Below are 19,555 nucleotides of genomic sequence, written 5' to 3' on the forward strand. Positions count from 1 at the left end.
CAATGGCAAAGATACCTTTTTCTCTGCACATTTTTGAGCAGATTAATTCCTTTCGTGGCTGGAGCTAAGAGAGCGCCAGAACCTCTCGTTTTCTTTCGTGTAGAATCCACCGGGAAGAAAGACCATGTGTGATCTTGCCTGTGTCTCGTTGTTATCTTCCTCCTCTGGGCCTCACCACTTAAGACATCCCTTTCCCCTCCCCCAAGTCCACCTCCATTGGAAGCCCCGCCACACCTTGTGACGCGCACGCGCGCCAGTGACATACTTCAGTTTGATGCGTGGGGGAGATAAGTTAACTTGTGGAGCCAAGCTTAGGGGAAGCTTGTGTTGGCTGTATGCATTATGGCTCGTGGAGCCAAGCTTAGGGGAAGCTTGTGTTGGCTGTATGCATTATGGCTTGTGGAGCCAAGCTTAGGGGAAGCTTGTGTTGGCTGTATGCATTATGGCTCGTGGAGCCAAGCTTAGGGGAAGCTTGTGTTGGCTGTATGCATTATGGCTTGTGGAGCCAAGCTTAGGGGAAGCTTGTGTTGGCTGTATGCATTGTGGCTTGTGGGGCCAAGCTTACGGGATGCTTGTGTTGGCTGTATGCATTATGGCTTGTGGAGCCAAGCTTAGGGGAAGCTTGTGTTGGCTGTATGCATTATGGCTTGTGGAGCCAAGCTTAGGGGAAGCTTGTGTTGGCTGTATGCATTGTGGCTTGTGGGGCCAAGCTTACGGGATGCTTGTGTTGGCTGTATGCATTATGGCTTGTGGAGCCAAGCTTAGGGGAAGCTTGTGTTGGCTGTATGCATTGTGGCTTGTGGAGCCAAGCTTAGGGGAAGCTTGTGTTGGCTGTATGCATTATGGCTTGTGGAGCCAAGCTTAGGGGAAGCTTGTGTTGGCTGTATGCATTGTGGCTTGTGGGGCCAAGCTTACGGGATGCTTGTGTTGGCTGTATGCATTATGGCTTGTGGAGCCAAGCTTACGGGATGCTTGTGTTGGCTGTATGCATTGTGGCTTGTGGGGCCAAGCTTACGGGATGCTTGTGTTGGCTGTATGCATTATGGCTTGTGGAGCCAAGCCTAGGGGAAGCTTGTGTTGGCTGTATGCATTGTGGCTTGTGGAGCCAAGCGTGAGGGGTCCCGTGTTGTATATAGGCTTGTAGAGCCAAGAAATATTTCACTGTATATTTTTCTCCATTAACCCTTAATATGTTGAAAATGGATCAGGGAATAAATTGATATCTACGTGTAAAGAGGACTGAAAATAATGGTTGAATTGAAAAATAAAATACTTGACACAAAAATTACAGCAGTGAGCAGTACTGAAAACGAATGTACTGGAATAATTGGCAGGTATCGGGATTGTGACTAGCGAGTGGTAGGGTCGTGAATAATTATCAAGTATCGGGACTGACTTGCGAGTGGTAGGGTCGTGAATAATTATCAAGTATCGGGACTGTGACTTGCGAGTGGTAGGGTCGTGAATAATTATCAAGTATCGGGACTGTGACTTGCGAGTGGTAGGGTCGTGAATAATTATCAAGTATCGGGACTGTGACTTGCGAGTGGTAGGGTCGTGAATAATTGTCAAGTATCGGGACTGTGACTTGCGAGTGGTAGGGTCGTGAATAATTGTCAAGTATCGGGACTGTGACTAGCGAGTGGTAGGGTCGTGAATAATTGTCAAGTATCGGGACTGTGACTAGCGAGTGTTAGGGTCGTGAATAATTGTCAAGTATCGGGACTGTGACTAGCGAGTGGTAGGGTCGTGAATAATTGTCAAGTATCGGGACTGTGACTAGTGAGTGGTAGGGTTGTGAATAATTGTCAAGTATCGGGACTGTGACTAGCGAGTGGTAGGTTCGACCGGCATGAGTGGAGCGACTGTCTCCAACCTCTCTTCTCTGACGTCACGTCTGCTGGGGGTGATGGGGACATCCCTGACGTGCCCTTGCCGAGATGGGGCATGCTATGGACATGACACGCTTCCACAAGGGCACCTTACATAAACCATGGGAGAAAGGGAATGGGAGAGAAACAGTAAGAGAAAGGAAATGGGAGAGAAACAGTAAGGGAAAGGGAATGGAAGAGAAACAGCAAGAGAAAGGAAATGGGAGAGAAACAGTAAGAGAAAGGAAATGGGAGAGAAACAATAAGAGAAAGGAAATTGGAGAGAAACAGTAAGAGAAAGGAAATGGGAGAGAAACAGTATGAGAAAGGATATGGGGGAGAAACAGTACAACAAAGGGAATGGGAGAGAAACTACAAGAAAGGGAATGGGAGAGATGTGATAGGCAATTATGTCTTACCAGCATTTCAGGCATGATGGGTATAGATGGGAAGCAGTTATTTTTTAGTATTGTATATTCACAGAAATAGTACTTTGCAAGTTTGCATACAAAATTGATATTTTAGGCTAAAGTAACACATAGAATCTTGACATTCAAGGGGAATTATTGACAAATGATGATACAAATGAGTAGAAGTACAAATGTTGAATTGTTAATTGAATTGGTTGTCATTTCAAAGACAGATGTAATAGGGTCTGCTACTCAGAAAGGTTCAAGTCACCATTGGAGGAATGAATTGAGTTATATCTTTTACAGTCATTCTTGATACATGGTAAGGGACAGCGTGATTGGTACTTGATATGATCTACATGAATCATTAACTTCATACAAACTGCATAATGCATATAGACCTAGAGCAACATACAGCCTGATATGCCAAGCCCTGTCCAGGGAAGTCCATGGCAGAAGAAAGCCACTGAAATTGGCTGGAATAAAAAGACATACAAGATCACTGGAAAAAATAAATCATGGGATTAAACTGTTACAAGGATATGGTTTACATTTTTTTCTGTGGATACTTTGATGCGTGTACTGTATCCATGAATTTCATTTTTTGTTTACATGATATTGACTTTTTCCTCGGCTTCCTTAAGCAGTAACAAACCGATATTACTTGATTAAAAAGAAGTGACAAGTGCTAGAAATGAGATACTATTTTGAGGCCTAAACTGACAAGATTTTGTGCAGTATCTGTTAATAGTTGTATATATATATTATTAGTGAGCACTAAATCTTATAGTTGTGATTTTTAAATTCTGTAGTTATTTAGTGTTGTAGATATTATTGTTGATCATTAAACACAAGATTTGATCACAGAATGAGAAATAGTGCATGCACGTTCACAAAGTCTCATTTGTGCATGATAAGCCCCTAGAATGAAACAAAGAATTGGGGAGTGAATCTTGTATGGTATAAAGAACTGTGGATGTGACAGTAAAACTGTTAGTGGAAATTGTTACGATTTGAAGACCCTGATTCTATCCACAATCAAGGAAAATGTTCCGAACAGCATGTGCACCATTTGTCTTCAAGTTCTCAACTTTTTACCCTGTAAGTTAGTTGATCATCTTTTATTTGAGTATTTTAAGGCTATGTGTGTATTTGTAATGTTTTTGTGAATTCATATTTATTAAGGCTTTCTTGAAGACCTATTTTGTGCTGATGGAGAGTGTTCTGTGCCCTGTTTTTTAATATTTAAACTTTCATATTAATCACAGTCAGTTAGTGTTATTTGAGCCATAGCTTTGAGGTTGCTCTCACTTGGCAAGGATTGTTATTGTAAAGTTATTTTTCATTGTCCATCTCCTGCATTCCAAGATTGTAAATTAAATTTTTTCATCACTGAAGCCATTTAACAAGTTAAAAAGGTAACAATATTATTCTAAATATTCCTTTTTTAGATATAGTTCATCTCTTGCTTCCTTTTTCTATTCTGAGGTGTAATGCTGTAATTTTTTCTTTTTTACATGGTATTATCTCATCTCAGATGGGAATACTAAATGGATGTGGTTTATTCCAATTTTGGCGTGAAGTACTGTATACCATTAGAAATTTTTTAAAGGCTGCCCTAGTATGACCCAGGAGATAATTTAGTCCCTTAAAATTTGTGTGCTTGTCTGATAACAGAAGAGATGTGTTTTTAAACCTACTTTTGTAAGAAGACAACCAGTGTCGTAGTTGGGTTATCCAAATCTTTCATGTGTTCACATGCCTGAGTACCGTATACTCAGTGATTTTGGAAACCTTTAGGGATGTATTGAATTACAGATAAATTTTGACAGACCCAAGAATAATAGTACACCTAGTAATTACACTTGTAAGTTGACTTATTAACCCTCCACTATATTAGAAGGAAAATTATATGTGGACTCTCGGCTTCTTCATTGTCTGAAACTAATTTTGTGGAACAATATTTAAAGCTTATTGGGGGACATGTTAGGGGAGTAAGTACCTACCTACAATTGCAATACCTATGACAGTTTTATGATGATGACAGGTGTAGCACATAGAGTAACAATCTCTCAGCTGCCACACCTCGTGATTGTTGATCCGAGGTCGATTTTGATCATGGATTGACATCAGTCAATTTTTCTTCTAAAGGTTTCAGTAGATTCCCTTTATGTTTCTTAAAATTTTCTCCTGGTATCATATTGGATTGTCTTTCCACCTTTTTCACTGATTCTTATTATGTTATTGCATTTTCCCAATCTCTCTCGGTATCTCCTCACACAAGCCCCTTTTCAAACCTCAATTTCACTACCCTCTCTCCTAAAACTGCTGCAAACTTTCACCTTTGCCACCACCAGGAAATGATGAGACATCTTGCAATCTGCCCTTCTCAGCACATTTACATCAGAGATGAGTACAGGTACTTATTTGATTTGTATATGTCCTTGCTAGATACAGTTTGACAGTAATCATTCTTTCCAGGATCAAATGGCCCAACAAGGAAACTGTCACATGTTTAGCAGTTCATCAGTGATGACCATGACAACTGGCCCTGATGGTCGACCACAGGTAAGTTTTGCATAGAGAGAGAGAGAGAAGTTGTTTTAAACTTGTGGTTCTCCATCTCTTAACATTTTTTCTGTCATACAGTATCGTGAACTTTTTAGTGTCCCCTTCTTTCACCAATTCTTTGCTTAGTTACATATTTGTTCACCCTTGTACAGTGGTGATATTTCCTCATCTTGCCTGACTCTTTTCATAATCTTTTCCCAAGAACTTTGTGTTGTATTGTGGTTTAGCATTGTTGTTAGTATCTGTTGTCTGTAAACAGATCATAACACATGAATTGGGCTGTTTCCAATGCCTCATTAGTGAAATAAAAACCTTACTTCTCTAAGGAATTGTACTTCCACCCCATTTTGTTCCTCATTCCTATAGCTTACCTTGACACAGATACAAATCACAGTTTAGTATCATCCTTTGTTGATGATATTGACCAGAATGAGTATGAAAATCTCGATAGAAGACACCAAGAAACTACAAAATGACAAAAATCTTCTCAGGACAACTGATGATTCTCATCAGAGATATGTTCTAACTCCTATGATATGGGGAGAATGATGCAGTACAGAACACTACTGTCATATCACAAGTGAACAATGTGAGGGACCTATGAGTGTTAGTGTCTGATGACCTCACCTTCAGCAAACAAACCAAAAACTAGAGTCACAACTTCCAAAGACTTTCATAAATAGAGTTTTACTGTGTACTAACTACCCCTTATGAGGTAGGCAAAATCTCTGAATGAGAAAGCCTTCAAAGATCCTTTATGGCCTTTATTGACACAGTGAAGAGCTAAACTATTGTGAAAGACTAAAATTATTTAGGCTCTACTGCTTGAAATTCAGACGGGAAAGGTATACCATCATTTTCTGTAACACTTTCATAATCCTATTTTTACTTACCACAAAAACAAGGAAATTGATTTTTACTGTCTTGACCAAATACATATGTTACTAGGTCAATGTCATTATTAGACATGAATATTATGTATCCTTGATTTCTTGGTGTGGTATTTTAGACTATAATATGGTCTGTATTTTAACAAAAAAGGTAATCGTAATTGGGGAATTTCGCAGAAATGTCGAAAATTACATAAAATATAAGATTTAACTGGAACCTCCCTAAAATGTAGATAGGGTACAGTAGTTACAAAAAGAATAGGGATAAGTTTGGCATTTTCATGTCTGTCCGCTTCTTAAGAAAAGTTTATTCTTTAATGGAATTGGTTTTCTCATGTCTGTCTAGCAAGTATGAAGCTAGATTCATTATTATGGTTTTGCAGGTATATCAAGCAACTTCTTCAAGCAGAGGAGTCCCTGGTGGTGTGAGGGAAACACGCCGTACAATCAGTGACAGTCGAACTGGCACACGCAAGATGGCTATTGGTCACCATATTGGAGAGCGTTCTCATATCATAGAACGTGAACATGCAGGAAGGAATATGGAGGAAAGGCAGGAGTTTATTAATCTTGAAGAAGGTAAGCGAAAGATTTATTATTCATTTTACATGATCTAACAAGACCTGCTTTAATTTTTGTATGTTTAAGTGGAAAGCATATTTATTTATTTATTATACTTTGTTGCTGTCTCCTGCGTCAGTGAGATAGCACAAGGAAACAAATGAAAGAATGGCCCAACCCACCCACATACACATGTATATACATACACATCCACACATGCACATATACATACCTATACATTTCAACATATACATATATATGCATACCCAGACATATATACATATACACATGTACAAAATTCATACTTGCTGCCTTTATTCATTCCCATCACCACCCTGCCACACATGAAATGACAATCCCCTCCTCCTGCATGCGTGCGAAGTAGCGCTAGGAAAAGACAACAAAGGCCACATTCGTTCACACTCAGTCTCTAGCTATCATGTATAATGCATATTAATGGAAGAAATAGGTCAAGATATTGTAGAAAGAATGTACCATATTTCATTGGTTGTAAATGAAATTAGTTTTTCCTTTTTCATTGGAGGCTTCAGTCACAGACAAAGGTCTACATCAAGGCCAGGCCTCTATTGAAATATAGAATGGTTAATGAAAGGGAAAAGGAAGGGACAAGGGAAAGTATTGACAAATTCTCTGTCAAAACCTCTCAAAATGTGCAAGGTCATAGTTATTGAGAAAGACATGAGAGGGTATAGAGGTCCAAAGCATCGAGGTGTGGGAAACAGAGAGAAGACTGTGAGATTGAAGATGTCTAAGGATATGGAAGTTAAGAAGGGATTCAAAGACTTTGGAAATGGTAGGTGTCAAAACAACAAGACAATAGTTACAGGAATTAGAACAGTCACCCTTCTAAGGGATGGGATGAACCAATGCATGCTTCCAAGAAGACGGGAAAGTTCTGTTTTTTAAACAGTAACAGAACAGATGAGCAGGCACAGCTGCAAGTTTGGAGGAACACTTTCAGTACATGAGGATGGATGCCATTAGGACTATAAGCCTTGATTGTCCCCAGAGAGAGAAGTGCTTTACAGACAGTTCTAAAAGAAATTATGGGAAGGGGCTTAGGATTACTAAAAGGAGCATCAGGAAATGGAGGCATGTTATTGGTCAAAGGCAGGCTTAAAGGAGAAACGGGTACCAAAGGTAGTTGCTTTATCCATTGAAGAGACAGCTATAGTACCATCAGAATGGAAAAGGGAAGAAAAGGTAGAGCAATTGGTAAAGACCATAAAAACCTTTCATTGGATGAAGAGAAGTTATCCCTCTTCCTTTGGATAAAGGAATGCTTTGCCTTATGAATAATGTACTTGCAATGATTAAGGGCATTGCATTGATAAATGCTGTATGGGAGTCGGATAAAGGATAGTTTTTCCAAGCCCATTATGCCTGATCCATTGCCTGAATGGCCTGAAAACAGAAGAGGTGAAGATTCAGTGCTTTATTTCAGTATTAGAAAGACTAGACTGATATACAATGTATTATAATCTGTTAGTTAAAGATTTTACTGGTTATTCCCATCTTATGCATATTGTGTACAATGACAACATAGTCACATTTCTCAAATGCTTTTGCAGTGTGTGAATATCACATCAACATTTTGATTGGTCCCCAGTGCCTCTGCAGTCTTTTTGTAGTGGTCAAGCAGCTGAGAGAGGCATTAGCTTCCTACTCCAAAATGATTCTCCTGGGTTATGTAGAATATTTAATGCCATTGTCAGTCAGTTTACCTCTTTGGACTTGCAAAGATTTTGATGATTTTCGATTGTGTAAATCTCTCCTCTCCTTTGGTTGTGTTCTCAAACTTGAATCTGTTAGTAATGATAGAGAGGGAAGGTATGCAGTGATGAAGTTAACACCACCTAAAGAGGGTTTTTTGTTCACTGAATTGGTCATGTGTTCTTGATGCTGCCTTGTTAAAGCTGGAGAGGCAGCCAAGTATTAAAAAATGAAAATATATTCTTCCCTTTTTTAAGTGATTAGATTCCATTACCTTTTTACTGTCCCCCTTCAGTCCTTTCACTCCATTACCATGCTGTTATACATAATGCAATTTACTCCCTTATTGTTCTGTTACACATAATGCAGGAGCTAAACCATATTTCATTCTTCACATTTGCCCAGTTGTCCTCTTATCACCTTCCTGCAGTCTCATCTGTCTCCATCGCCCTCCTTCCACTCTCATACTTCTTTTGAACAAGAGATCTATGAACCTGTTATGTAATGATTATTATTTTTTTCAGAGGAGGCCAAAACCTTTGATGATGAATTTCGTCGTCGTACCCAGCAAGCAATGGGTGTTGGGGCCTTGGATTACCGACCTAGACACCGCTCATCTACCTCAGCCTCTTACAACCCACGTGCCTCCAATGTTCCAGCTATAACTTCCTCATCCAGGTAAAAATATAAGCCAGTAGTGTGTATAGTTAAGTATAAATATAAATTCTTGTACATTCGTGCTTACACTAAAATTTTTCTTTATTATTAGAATGTAATGGAATGTTAACATTAGATGTATACACAGGAAACCTTGAAGATTAATAAAAGAATGTGCTATAATATTACTGTGTTATGTTAACTAGACTGTAAGAAATTACCTGTTTGGTTGACTGTACATACAGCTTTGTGGAAAATTGCCCCCAGAAATGCAGCTTAAGTATTAATATAAATGAGATTAAAAAGAATATTTATATTTGAAAAAGAATTATTTTAAGTAGATCAGACGAATATTTTTTTTTCTTCCTACCACAGGATTCCTTTCATTGGGTGCATGTTGCTCCAGAGTTTTTCATGATCACTTGCAGGGTAAAGATAAAGTCCTTTGGAGTGAAATATTCTTTGATGAAATTGTACTCCTTTATCGAGTATCAGTAGTATAACCTGGCCAAAGGTGACTTCATGCAGGTGGAGTATGGTAACACCTCACTTAAATATGCGAGCATTGACTCATGAAATACAAATTTTGGAGTAGTCTTGTTAACTGTGATTTCAGATTTACTGTATTCATAAGTATTCCATATATTTGCCATTTTCTACATGAGCAGGGCAGCACCAGAAACATACAAAGAAATGGCCTCATTCACTTTTGTCCAATCTCTAGCAGTCGAGTGTAATCATTTATGGTTCTTTTTACGGGAAACTTGATTACACTAGTAACAACTTCCGTTGTCACTTCACAGCAGCAGGTTCTAGTTTGCTTCTGGCAAGACAAGTCTGTTGTTATTTAGCCAGCAAATAAAAACTCAGGCACAATCCAAGTATTGTGCAAGACTGGTTATCAGGCTCTGAAAATGGGAGATAATATAAAGATTCTAGTTTCAGATAGCACATATACACGTTGAAAATTCTTTAAAATGGTTAGTGCAGATAACTAGAAGTATGTTATTTAAATTTCCAACTCTAGTTTCCTTACAACTGTATTTTATTCTTATTCTTGCATGCTTTTCCCACCTTAGCAAGGTAGAGTCGGGAACAGATGTCTAGATATAATAAAAACTTTTAAAAGTTTCCCAAATACCAGTAGATTGATTATGAAAAATTTTAATTCTTCACTTTATCAGAGCAGTGTTTGTCACTTTAAAATTAGTCACTTTGACCTAAAAATGATTTAAAGACTTACCTAGGCAGTGCTTGAATGAGAAGTGGCAATTTGCCATTTAACCATTTTCTGCAGTAATCAGAATAAATGTGGAGGAAACTTTTATAAGTAAGGTTCATCAGATTAGTTAATACTGTAGGATCAGAATTTGGAGATACTGTACACCAGTAATCATGCACATAGACACTCTGAATCATACTTTGTAAGCCAGGCACAGTAGTATCTAGATGCCTTAGTAACAAGTACAAAACATGGGAATAGCTTCAACAGTTTTTGCATATGTTAGATAATGGAGGACATGTACTTTTCAGATACAGAAGCCGATCTCGACCAATGCTTTCCATCACAGCTGGCCCAAGGTAAACCCAGGAACACATCGGGTTACCCTGGTAAAGGTGTTGGCTTCTCCTATTTCTCGGGGTACATGGAAGATATGGGAATATAGGAATATTGGGAAGTGCCTTAATAGAAACTTATGATAAATGTTGAGATGGCTTAGTAATTAATACTTCCTATTTTCATTTAATAGGCTTCAGAGATAGTTATGATGCAATGCCCAGGTGTTACTTGAGTTTGGCATCTTTAAGGTATAATTGTCTGATTTTTTCTTTGCACAGCTGGCCTAGATGGGAGATGGGGAACGAGAAATGCATAGGCACTAGGTACATGATATGTACATTATCATTAATGTTGTAAAGTGGTATGAAAGGAGTAGGACAGCTTTTGTTTGTTTGTAAAGTAAAATTTTAATGTACGTTAGTAAGGCATGCAATCAGTACTAGAAATAGACTCGTGTAAAGAGATAAAATGAGATGTAGAAAGATACTGGCTTGTATGAATGAATAGAGAATAGTATTGTGAAGGTGCTCAGGCTTAGGTGGTATGGAATGAGAGTAGGGAAAACTAATCAGGACCATATAAGGAGAAGCAATGTTATGGGCAATGTCCTTTAGAGTGAAGCAGATTTCGAGTCACATTGCTTCACACTTGTTTGGATAACAGTGGGCTAAGCAGATGAAGATAGCTGAATTCCTAGAATTGATGTGATCAAGTGCTGCCCATTGGTGGGTAGCCTGTCAAGTTGAACAAGAGCAAACAGCTTGGCCTCTACCAAGACAATTGTTATGGGTTAGATGTTGATGGCAGGCCTGCACCAGTTGTCTCTGGAGGCAATGTGACATGCTCAAACTGATGACAGTTGGAGCTAAATGTTAATTGGAGGCAGGAGTTAGGTGTAACTGGTTTTGGAAGCAAATTGCAACTTTTGTGTATGTAATCACTGATTTGACTGTTGGTACTAAACACAAATGGATTACATACTAAGTACATATGTTAGTAAGTTACATGACATGGGAACTTGGGGAACTGATGATTAAATAGGTTTCATCTAAGAGAGTATTTTGGTGAATGAAGTTTATGGCTGAGCCACTTGAAGTAGGTGAGCTGTTGGGAGAAAGTAAATGTAAATTATCCTCCATGATTAGATTATACTATAGGCAAGTGGAATAGTTTTTGCCATGAAAATATCAGAGTTAGACAATCATTTGCTTCATAAATGAAATATCCTCATATCTTCTCTATACCCAAAAAAGTAATACTAATAATGTGTGCTTCTCTTTTTCCGTAACTAACCAACTATATGGATTCTGATGCTGGACTCCTGTTATGATGATACCAGTATATTTGAGAAGGATTTGTTCCACAAAAAACAAATATTTTGGCATTATTTGAAGATCTTATATATCAGAATTTTTTTCTTCAAAGCATCATGTTAGCTGCTAGGTTCACTTGTGTGGTCAATTAAATTGGTTCACTACAAATGTAACATAACAGATGTCTAGCTTTAACTTTAGTCCTTCTAAAAAAAAAAGGGGGGGGTTGAACATTCTTCTCATTTTCTTTTGTGTTATGCTACTACATTTAGTGTTGCTTTTTTTTTTTTTTTTTTAACCAAGGATGCCTGTTAGAAATGCAGTAAAATGTGAAACCAAGAACTAATCCATGTTCACTCAAAATATTGTTTCAGGAAGTCTTAGCCTAAATACATTTTGGAGCAAACAGCTGACTGTATGTCCTTGCCTAACATGTCATCTTTGTAGTCTTAAATATTTTCATTAGCATCAGCTGCATTATGCGGATACAACATGTGGGTTTACTCGCAGCTACTCTGTTTATGGCTGGTGTGTGTATTTGAACAAAGTCTTTCAATCTATTTCAGTGTCTATAACATTAACATTGCACATCATCTTGATCAGTCATGACTTAAAATGATCACAGGAGTATATCTGGGCTGTGTAGTGTTATGGTTGTTTATGGTTTTATGACTTGAATATCATGTGAGATGAGGGGGGTGTTATTTTGGTGTTCAGCTAAACCTTGACAAAACAGAATGGGGAATGAAAGATTTAATTTAGGCAAATGATTCTGTTACTTTAAATCATTGGAATGTGATAGAATGATAGAGGTCACTTTGATTATCCATATAGGAAGAAGAAATACAAAGTCATACAGGTAGGAGCAATGTTCTTGCCTTTGAAAGAGATGGGCAGTCTTACATTTATATCATTTTAAATGGAGAAGTAATGGGCATTGGTTTAGTTGTATAGGAATTATGATCAGTAAAGATGATCGTACAAGATGAACAAACCAGAGGTGCACTTTGAACTCTAGTATTGAAGAGTGTTAGTCATGGGAGGGAGAAGAACTGGAGGAGTAAGTACTTTGAATACTTTGTAAAATGCATACATGAAGTGTTTGTCTTACCGCTAATGTATAAGTAGGAGACCTCAGTTTTCCAAGGTTCAAGTAGATACAAGAGATGGACAGTTTGTAAAGTTTAATTGAAATTATGAGGATTGATATAGAAAAGGATATAGGTAAGAAATATAGGTCATGTAAAGATATTCTTATGGAATACATCCATGAAAACCTTATAAGGAGGTATGAAAAGGAATACAAAGGATTTCAAACAGCATCAGACCATTCAGTCAGTTCGAGGCTGGCTGTGATTGTGGAGGAGATAATGTCCGAGATTAGTGTAGTAAAGGGATAAAAGCAAAATGGATTATTTGTCATGTTGAAGCATGACAGATGAGAGGTTGGTACAGATATAATAGGGTGTAATCAGAGGTACAATGAGAGGAGATAAATGGTGAAAAATCTATACATTTGCAGAAATGAATTCTTTAGGGCTAGAGGTATTTCAGATATTGTTGGAGGAATGATTTTATGTGCAGTGGTGTGTGTGTGTGTTAGTTGATGGTTAACGAAATGTTAGTCTTAATTGATGAGTCGATGTAGGAAGCAAAACTTTAAACACTTATTGTAGAATGTCTTGAAGGTTGTCCCTGGGGTCTGGAAAAAAAATTCTCCCATCACATTTCCACATGCAAGATAAGGCAGTTAAAGGGGAGCAGGGGGCTGGAAACCCATCCCTTCTTTTCTAAAGGGTATAACAAAAGAAGTCTTTTCTTGATGCTACCTCACTAATGCAGGAAACTGTGATTATGGAAACAAAAAAATGGTGATCAAGTTTGAAAAAAACATAGTGTAGAATGTCTTGAGATTATTGAGGAAGGTGTGGAGAGAGAGAGAGAGAGAGATTTGAAGGTATAGTAGTTCCAATGGCATTGTATGGATGCAAAGCATGGACTATAGGTGGAAATGTACGATAGAGAGTGAATGTTTTTGAAATGAATGTTTGAGGGCAGTATGTGTTTCTTGAGGAGGGTTGATCAAATAAGAAATGATAGGATAAGAGAGAGATGTGGTAATAAGAAGAGTGTGTGTTTATGTATATATATATGATTGGATGGGCCATTCATGTTTCCTTGCGCTACCTTGCTGATGCGGGAAATGGCAGTCAAGTATGATAATGCTTGAGAGAGCTGAGGAAAGTGGATTTTGCCGTTTGTTTTTTGCACACAATGGAAGGGAAAAGCTAGTCAGACACCAAAAGGGTTAATGTTTAAGAGTATTAATGAAAAACTTCATTGGAATAGAACACAAACATTTATTATGACAGACTTTGGTGACCTCTCTCTAGCTTAACTGAAATTTTATTGAGGTTAAGCTGAATTAGAGTGCATTTTAAAATTGCATGACACTAATTTTACTTCAATTTCAGTGAAGATCGTGCTAGAAGGCGTGACAGAGAAGAGCGAGGCCACCGATCCCAGCGCCGTAGTGAACCAAACATGTAACAACTGATGTGGCCATTGTAGGCACTCTCGCTCATTGTACTTCGATTTCTTCACTGTTTAATGATTGATACCACACATCACATACTGTAGTGGATATTGATAGATAAAGAGACGACAGATTTGAGTATCATACTACAGTTAGCCTTAAGAATGACATAGTTAATTAGTTAAGAACATAGTGTAAAATAAATTTGTTGAAGTGATTAATCAGTCTGTAGAAAATGAATTAATTCATTATATTTCCCATCCTGCTATGTGTAACGTAAATTTTCCCTAAAGTGCTTTTGATTGTTTCTCCTATAATGAGATCTTTATACAATATCATCATTTACCTGTATGTAACTGTTATGGAATAAAGTTAAGGATGAATTTCATTATAGACCTTTAAGGTTCCGACAGCAACATGTTTGCTGGATTATGCACAAAATAAAAATGAGTTTACTCTTGCCTCAAAACATTATAATTTCAGAAGAGATCTGTATACATGTATGTAGATTCAGTATTGTAATCTGTATATAAATGATGCTAAAAGCTGCTAGTGCAGTCAGTTGTTTGATGAAACATAAAGATGGTGATAAAAGCATGATAATAAGGCAGAAATATTCGTGAGACATGTTTTAAAGAAAGGAATTAACCTTCACAATTTTTCTGTTTTCATTATGACTCCTGTAAACCTGTTTTCTAAAATTTATGTAAACTGATATATTGACAACATTAAGAAACAAAACTGTTTAGAAGCAGAAAGCTGAAGTAGGTACAAGATAATGAAATCCTTTTCAAACAAGGTCCTATATACTTGAAATTTAAAGTCATGCTGATACTTCTAGAGCACTTTTAAGTCAGGCCAAATTGCGTTTGCTTGTGCAGTCTTTCTTTTCTTTTGTCATATTTTGATAATTATAGAAACAATCCTGCTGCTCATCACATCAAAAGATGTTCAGTCGGGCTGCTGAAAATTTTCATGTCTCGTCTATCCCCACTTAGCTTGAGGTGGGAAAATTAGTGGACAACTGCCAGGTTGTAAAACATTCTCCGGTGTGTTGAAGAGCAGTAGCCTTGGGCTATGTTGTCGTCAGGGATATGACTTGTAAAACTATATCAAGGCTTCCTCATCCAATTTGGAACCTTGAATGTACTTTTTCAATACGTGATGACGTTAAGTTCCATAATAGACAAATCTGTGTCCTCGGCTGATTGTGGTCAGCACCCCCATTAAGTTTCACAAAGGTTTCTGTTACTTCTAGAGAGACATTCCAGGCCTATTAAGCCAACTTCTTGCCTTTGGTGTAAAACTACTTTGGTGTCCCATCATGTTAAAGTATGAAAGAGAAAGTATACCAGCGTTGACAGGATCTAAAGCCACTCCAGTTTCATGAATGAGGTGCACCAGAATTGTCTGCTGTAAACTATACAAAGTTTCTTAACACCATGATTGTTAAAAACATTGTCATCACAGCTGAGTGTATTAATGCTGTTGATGAAATGTTCGCAGGCCTCCATTGCAGCATACTTTGCATGCACAGACATCCCCCTATTTGCTTTCCTGTGACTACAGATTGCCAGTCCTTGTTTTGCAACAAAGTTTTTGACATCACCTTTATTCACAGTTATTGTGCTTCCATTATTAACAATAGATATGATATGGGTGCTCCATAATAAAAGGTAATTTATTGACCTCTCCACTTGAAGACCTCTGATTTCTGCATGCTCTGTTGAACCCATTACTTTTATTTTATCCACTGTAGGTCATAAGTTTTACTCGTCATTATCAGTATGTATGTAGGACCTTGGAATCTGATTTATTAGAGCAGCCCCACCTATGATAAATACTACATTGCACTTGGGTCAATACCAGGTGGTTTTGTAATAAAGTTTGAAGTTGCAATAAATTTTTATTGAGCCCCTATCTTTGGGTCAAAGAGGTGGAGGATTTTAATTTTAATGCATACATTCAATAAACTGTATTATGTACTGTGACACATGATGGACAGCTGGCAGTTGCCATGTATACTATGTTTGTTTTACAAAAATCTTTCTGCTATTGTGTTTTTGAAATATATTTTTTGATGAAATGATTGAATGTAGACTAAAATCTAAAAGTACCTGGAAAAACATTCAGGAGTGTTTATATTATGTTCTTGAATTCAGTTTCTCATTTGCTTTTGTGACAAACTTTTGGCAGAGTCTGTGTTTGGTTTTATTGCTTGAATAGCAAGCATATATATATATTGAATTTACTTTCTGCTTTACCTTTACTCATAAAATGATTTTCTGTTTTAGCACACTGTAGAATATGTTCATGTATCACTATGCTGCTTAGCATTAATTCTAAGTGTGTTTTCTAAATGATTATCCAGGCTTTTAAGGTCCTGAAAAATCAACGTAGTTAACTTGGAATAAGGTAATAATTATGCAGGAAGCTTTATACGATGAAACAGGAGTAGTCAAATTGTATTTTTCTCAACATTCAGATTCCTGGAAGAAAACAATGAAAAGAAGATGCTGGTGATTATAAAACTGCTTTAGCATATAGAAAATGAGTTTAATTTTCATGAAATACTCCTAGTTTTCATGCCAAATATCATCATGCTTTTACCACCAATTGAACAGCTAACCAGAAATTTTTAGCCACTTCACAATGCTGGGATGTGATTTTATAACTGGATCTCATAATGAAACCTTATTTTCCTTTATTTGTAACTAGACAATTCTCATGCCCTTGAAATAATTGGGAAGGAAAAAAAGAAAGAATTAGTTTTAACAACATTGTTTTAAAAGATTGAGACCATGGAAGGAAAAGAGTACCACCCATGGTTGATGAATTTTTTTTTACCTTGTGAAGAAGAGTGCAAGTCTAGTTCTAAATATCACAGGTTTAGCATAACCCAGCAGTAAAGCTAAATATTCCAAAGAACTTAGGAATACATAAAATATCCCTTTTAATTTGGTTAAGTGTAATACGAGATACTGTTGGAGTTCCCTGCACTTGATAAGTGACAGTGGATATGCATTATCAGGTTTAAGACCATACATACAAGCCATATTTTTAATGAAAGTCTCAGAGTTACCATTTTCTACAACAGTATAAAAACCATACTGTGTTTAGCACTGCCTATGGCAAACCTCAGATAGTAAATACCTTGTACTTTGATATATATTAGTTCCTCAGTTGTAGTTTGTATGGAATGCTAATTGTTTATGTTAGATGAATTACCTTTAATCCATATTTGCATCACTGTTGTGGTAGGAAGATAATCCAGGCATCTTTGTATATCCAGGGAGTTAGTTATATGTACATTACCTTTACCTCTGTTTTTCGCTTTCCACATGTCTTTTCAGAAGGAGATTTCAGTAATTAAATTTAAGGAATTATTTTCCTGATATCAGAACTAGTGTAAAGTATTGATTCCTTGCCTAGAGTCATATGCTGTTTTTAACCATTACATAGTGAAAAGTTTTTATACATGAAATTTTGTGTCATCAATGTTTTATTTGGAACATGAAAAAATGTTATATAGTATGTCTAGAGAAAATGTCTCATACGACATACTGACTTGAATATATTCTTCCAAGAGTAAACTGTTTAGAAATATGATTACATTATTTTACAAGAATATTTGCTGTTTAGAAATAATGCAGAGAAACTGTAGGATCATATACTTTACAAGTACTAGAAAAAGCAGACATCTTTATATGTAATTACATAGTCTTCTGTTATGTGTTTGGTGGAGATGTAGAAATCCAAGAAAATAAATATTTTTGTTTGAAAGAGCATTTGAATTTCTTTGAGTTTAGTGTGTTGTACTTATTTCTTGTACCGAGATTGTTTAGACCCACAATCTTGAACGTTACAGAACATACATAATGTATGGACAAGTGGATTATGTAGAACAGGACTTCACATATACTTTGAGACAAAGAAAGTAGTCATTGTCTACAGATATTTCCAAGCAACATGCCTTCCTCTGCTGATTTAACGCACTTTGAGACTTTATGAAAAAGAGAAGTACCTAATGTAAGTCATAATGGTCTTATACGAGACCTTATGGAAAAAAGAAGGACCTAATGTAATTGTCATAATGGTCTTATGCGAGACTTTATGGAAAAAGAAGTACGTAATGTAATTGTCATAATGGTCATGTGTGACAATTTAGTGTAATAAAAAAAAAATAGACATTGCAGTAGTCAACCAGTGAAAGTTACACATACCACGTGCCCATTTGCTCCTTTCATCGACATTTTCTTTCTTTCTTTCTTTCATACTATTCGCCATGACCTTATGCCTCTTTCCCTTTTGCAGAGTGGCAAGAAAGGTGACAAAGTTTTGATGAAAGTGCAGTAAATGTAGGGATGCAGTCATGTGTGAATGGGTATAATACTGTTTAGAGAAAGACTGTTAAAGATTGGAGAATTAGTTTGTATTGATAAAGACAGATGAGAACACAAATGCAGTGGAAGAGAAGAAAAAGCTAATGTTAAACTACTTAAAAGGAATGTAGCTGGAAGTTCAACAAAGCGAAAGGGAAGATGTGTAAGCAGAATGTTAAGAGGCTGATAGAGGAAAGCAAAGAAAGAAATGATTTTGGAAGAAATTCAAGTGAAAAGTTTAAGAAAAATAAGAAATTGTACTGGAAGGAGATGTAAAAGGTAAGAGGTGGATGTAAGAGTGTAAATGTAAAAAGTAAGGAAAGGGAGTTGCTGAATGTTCAAGAAAGTTATAATAGATATGAGGGGAGAAAGATGGGAGACGTGACAAAATTTGAGTATTGGAGCTATCTTGAGGTAAGTTCAGTGATATGGAAGGAAAAAGTAGACATAGGGATAGGGGAGAAAGAATACTTCCCACATATTCCTTATGTTTCGTAGAAGGTGATTAACGGGAGGGAGCAGGGGGCTGGAAATCCTCCCCTCCAGTTTTTACTTTTTCAAAAGGGGGTCAAGTGAGGATTTTCCCTCCTAGGCTCAGTCCTCTGTTAACACTACCTCACTAATGTGGGAAATGGTGAAAATGTATGAAACAAAAGGAGAGAGCAGTACTGGGTAGAAGAGTCATAAGTCCCTTAACAGAATACTGTAGAGTGGAGGTGTACGTATGGAAGTGAAGAAAGGATTAAGGGACAGCACATTCCTCCTGAGCAATGCAGCCAAAACACAGTCCTCTTGACCTATGCAGCCAAAAGATGGAGATGGGAAGAGTCACAGAGGTCAATAATCCTGGATGTTTAAATGAGATATTAGAGAGGAGCATGTAGTATGGTTAGATGGAAGAAAGTAATGGAGTGTATAAAAGATTCAGTATGGCGGGGAATTAATTGTGGATTGGTAGAGTGGGTGAAACTTAATACTTTAAGATGGTTTAAGCAAGTGGAAAGAATGCAAGACACAGTATACAGTGGTCGACATGCTGTCACTGAATTGAACCAGGGCATGTGAAGCG

General features: G+C 37.1%; 1 protein-coding gene across 7 annotated transcripts in view; it reads left to right on the forward strand.

Moving 5' to 3' along the window:
• LOC139758701 (myeloid leukemia factor 2-like) overlaps positions 1-17,887 on the forward strand; it is a 196,247-nt gene extending 178,360 nt beyond the window's left edge. For 4 of the 7 annotated variants that reach the window (XM_071680353.1, XM_071680363.1, XM_071680372.1 and 1 more), the window contains 5 exons: positions 4,763-4,849; positions 6,126-6,321; positions 8,562-8,715; positions 10,228-10,275; positions 14,043-17,887. In XM_071680353.1, the coding sequence (XP_071536454.1) occupies positions 4,763-4,849; positions 6,126-6,321; positions 8,562-8,715; positions 10,228-10,275; positions 14,043-14,118 (561 nt within the window). In that variant the 3' untranslated portion in view covers positions 14,119-17,887. Of the gene's footprint in view, positions 1-4,762; positions 4,850-6,125; positions 6,322-8,561; positions 8,716-10,227; positions 10,312-14,042 lie in introns of all 7 variants that reach the window. The other 3 variants (XM_071680402.1, XM_071680411.1, XM_071680382.1) reach the window with 3 other exon arrangements.
• The last annotated feature ends 1,668 nt before the right edge of the window (positions 17,888-19,555 follow it).

The sequence above is a fragment of the Panulirus ornatus genome, chromosome 2 (genome assembly GCF_036320965.1).
Source record: "Panulirus ornatus isolate Po-2019 chromosome 2, ASM3632096v1, whole genome shotgun sequence".
Taxonomy (NCBI): domain Eukaryota; kingdom Metazoa; phylum Arthropoda; class Malacostraca; order Decapoda; family Palinuridae; genus Panulirus; species Panulirus ornatus.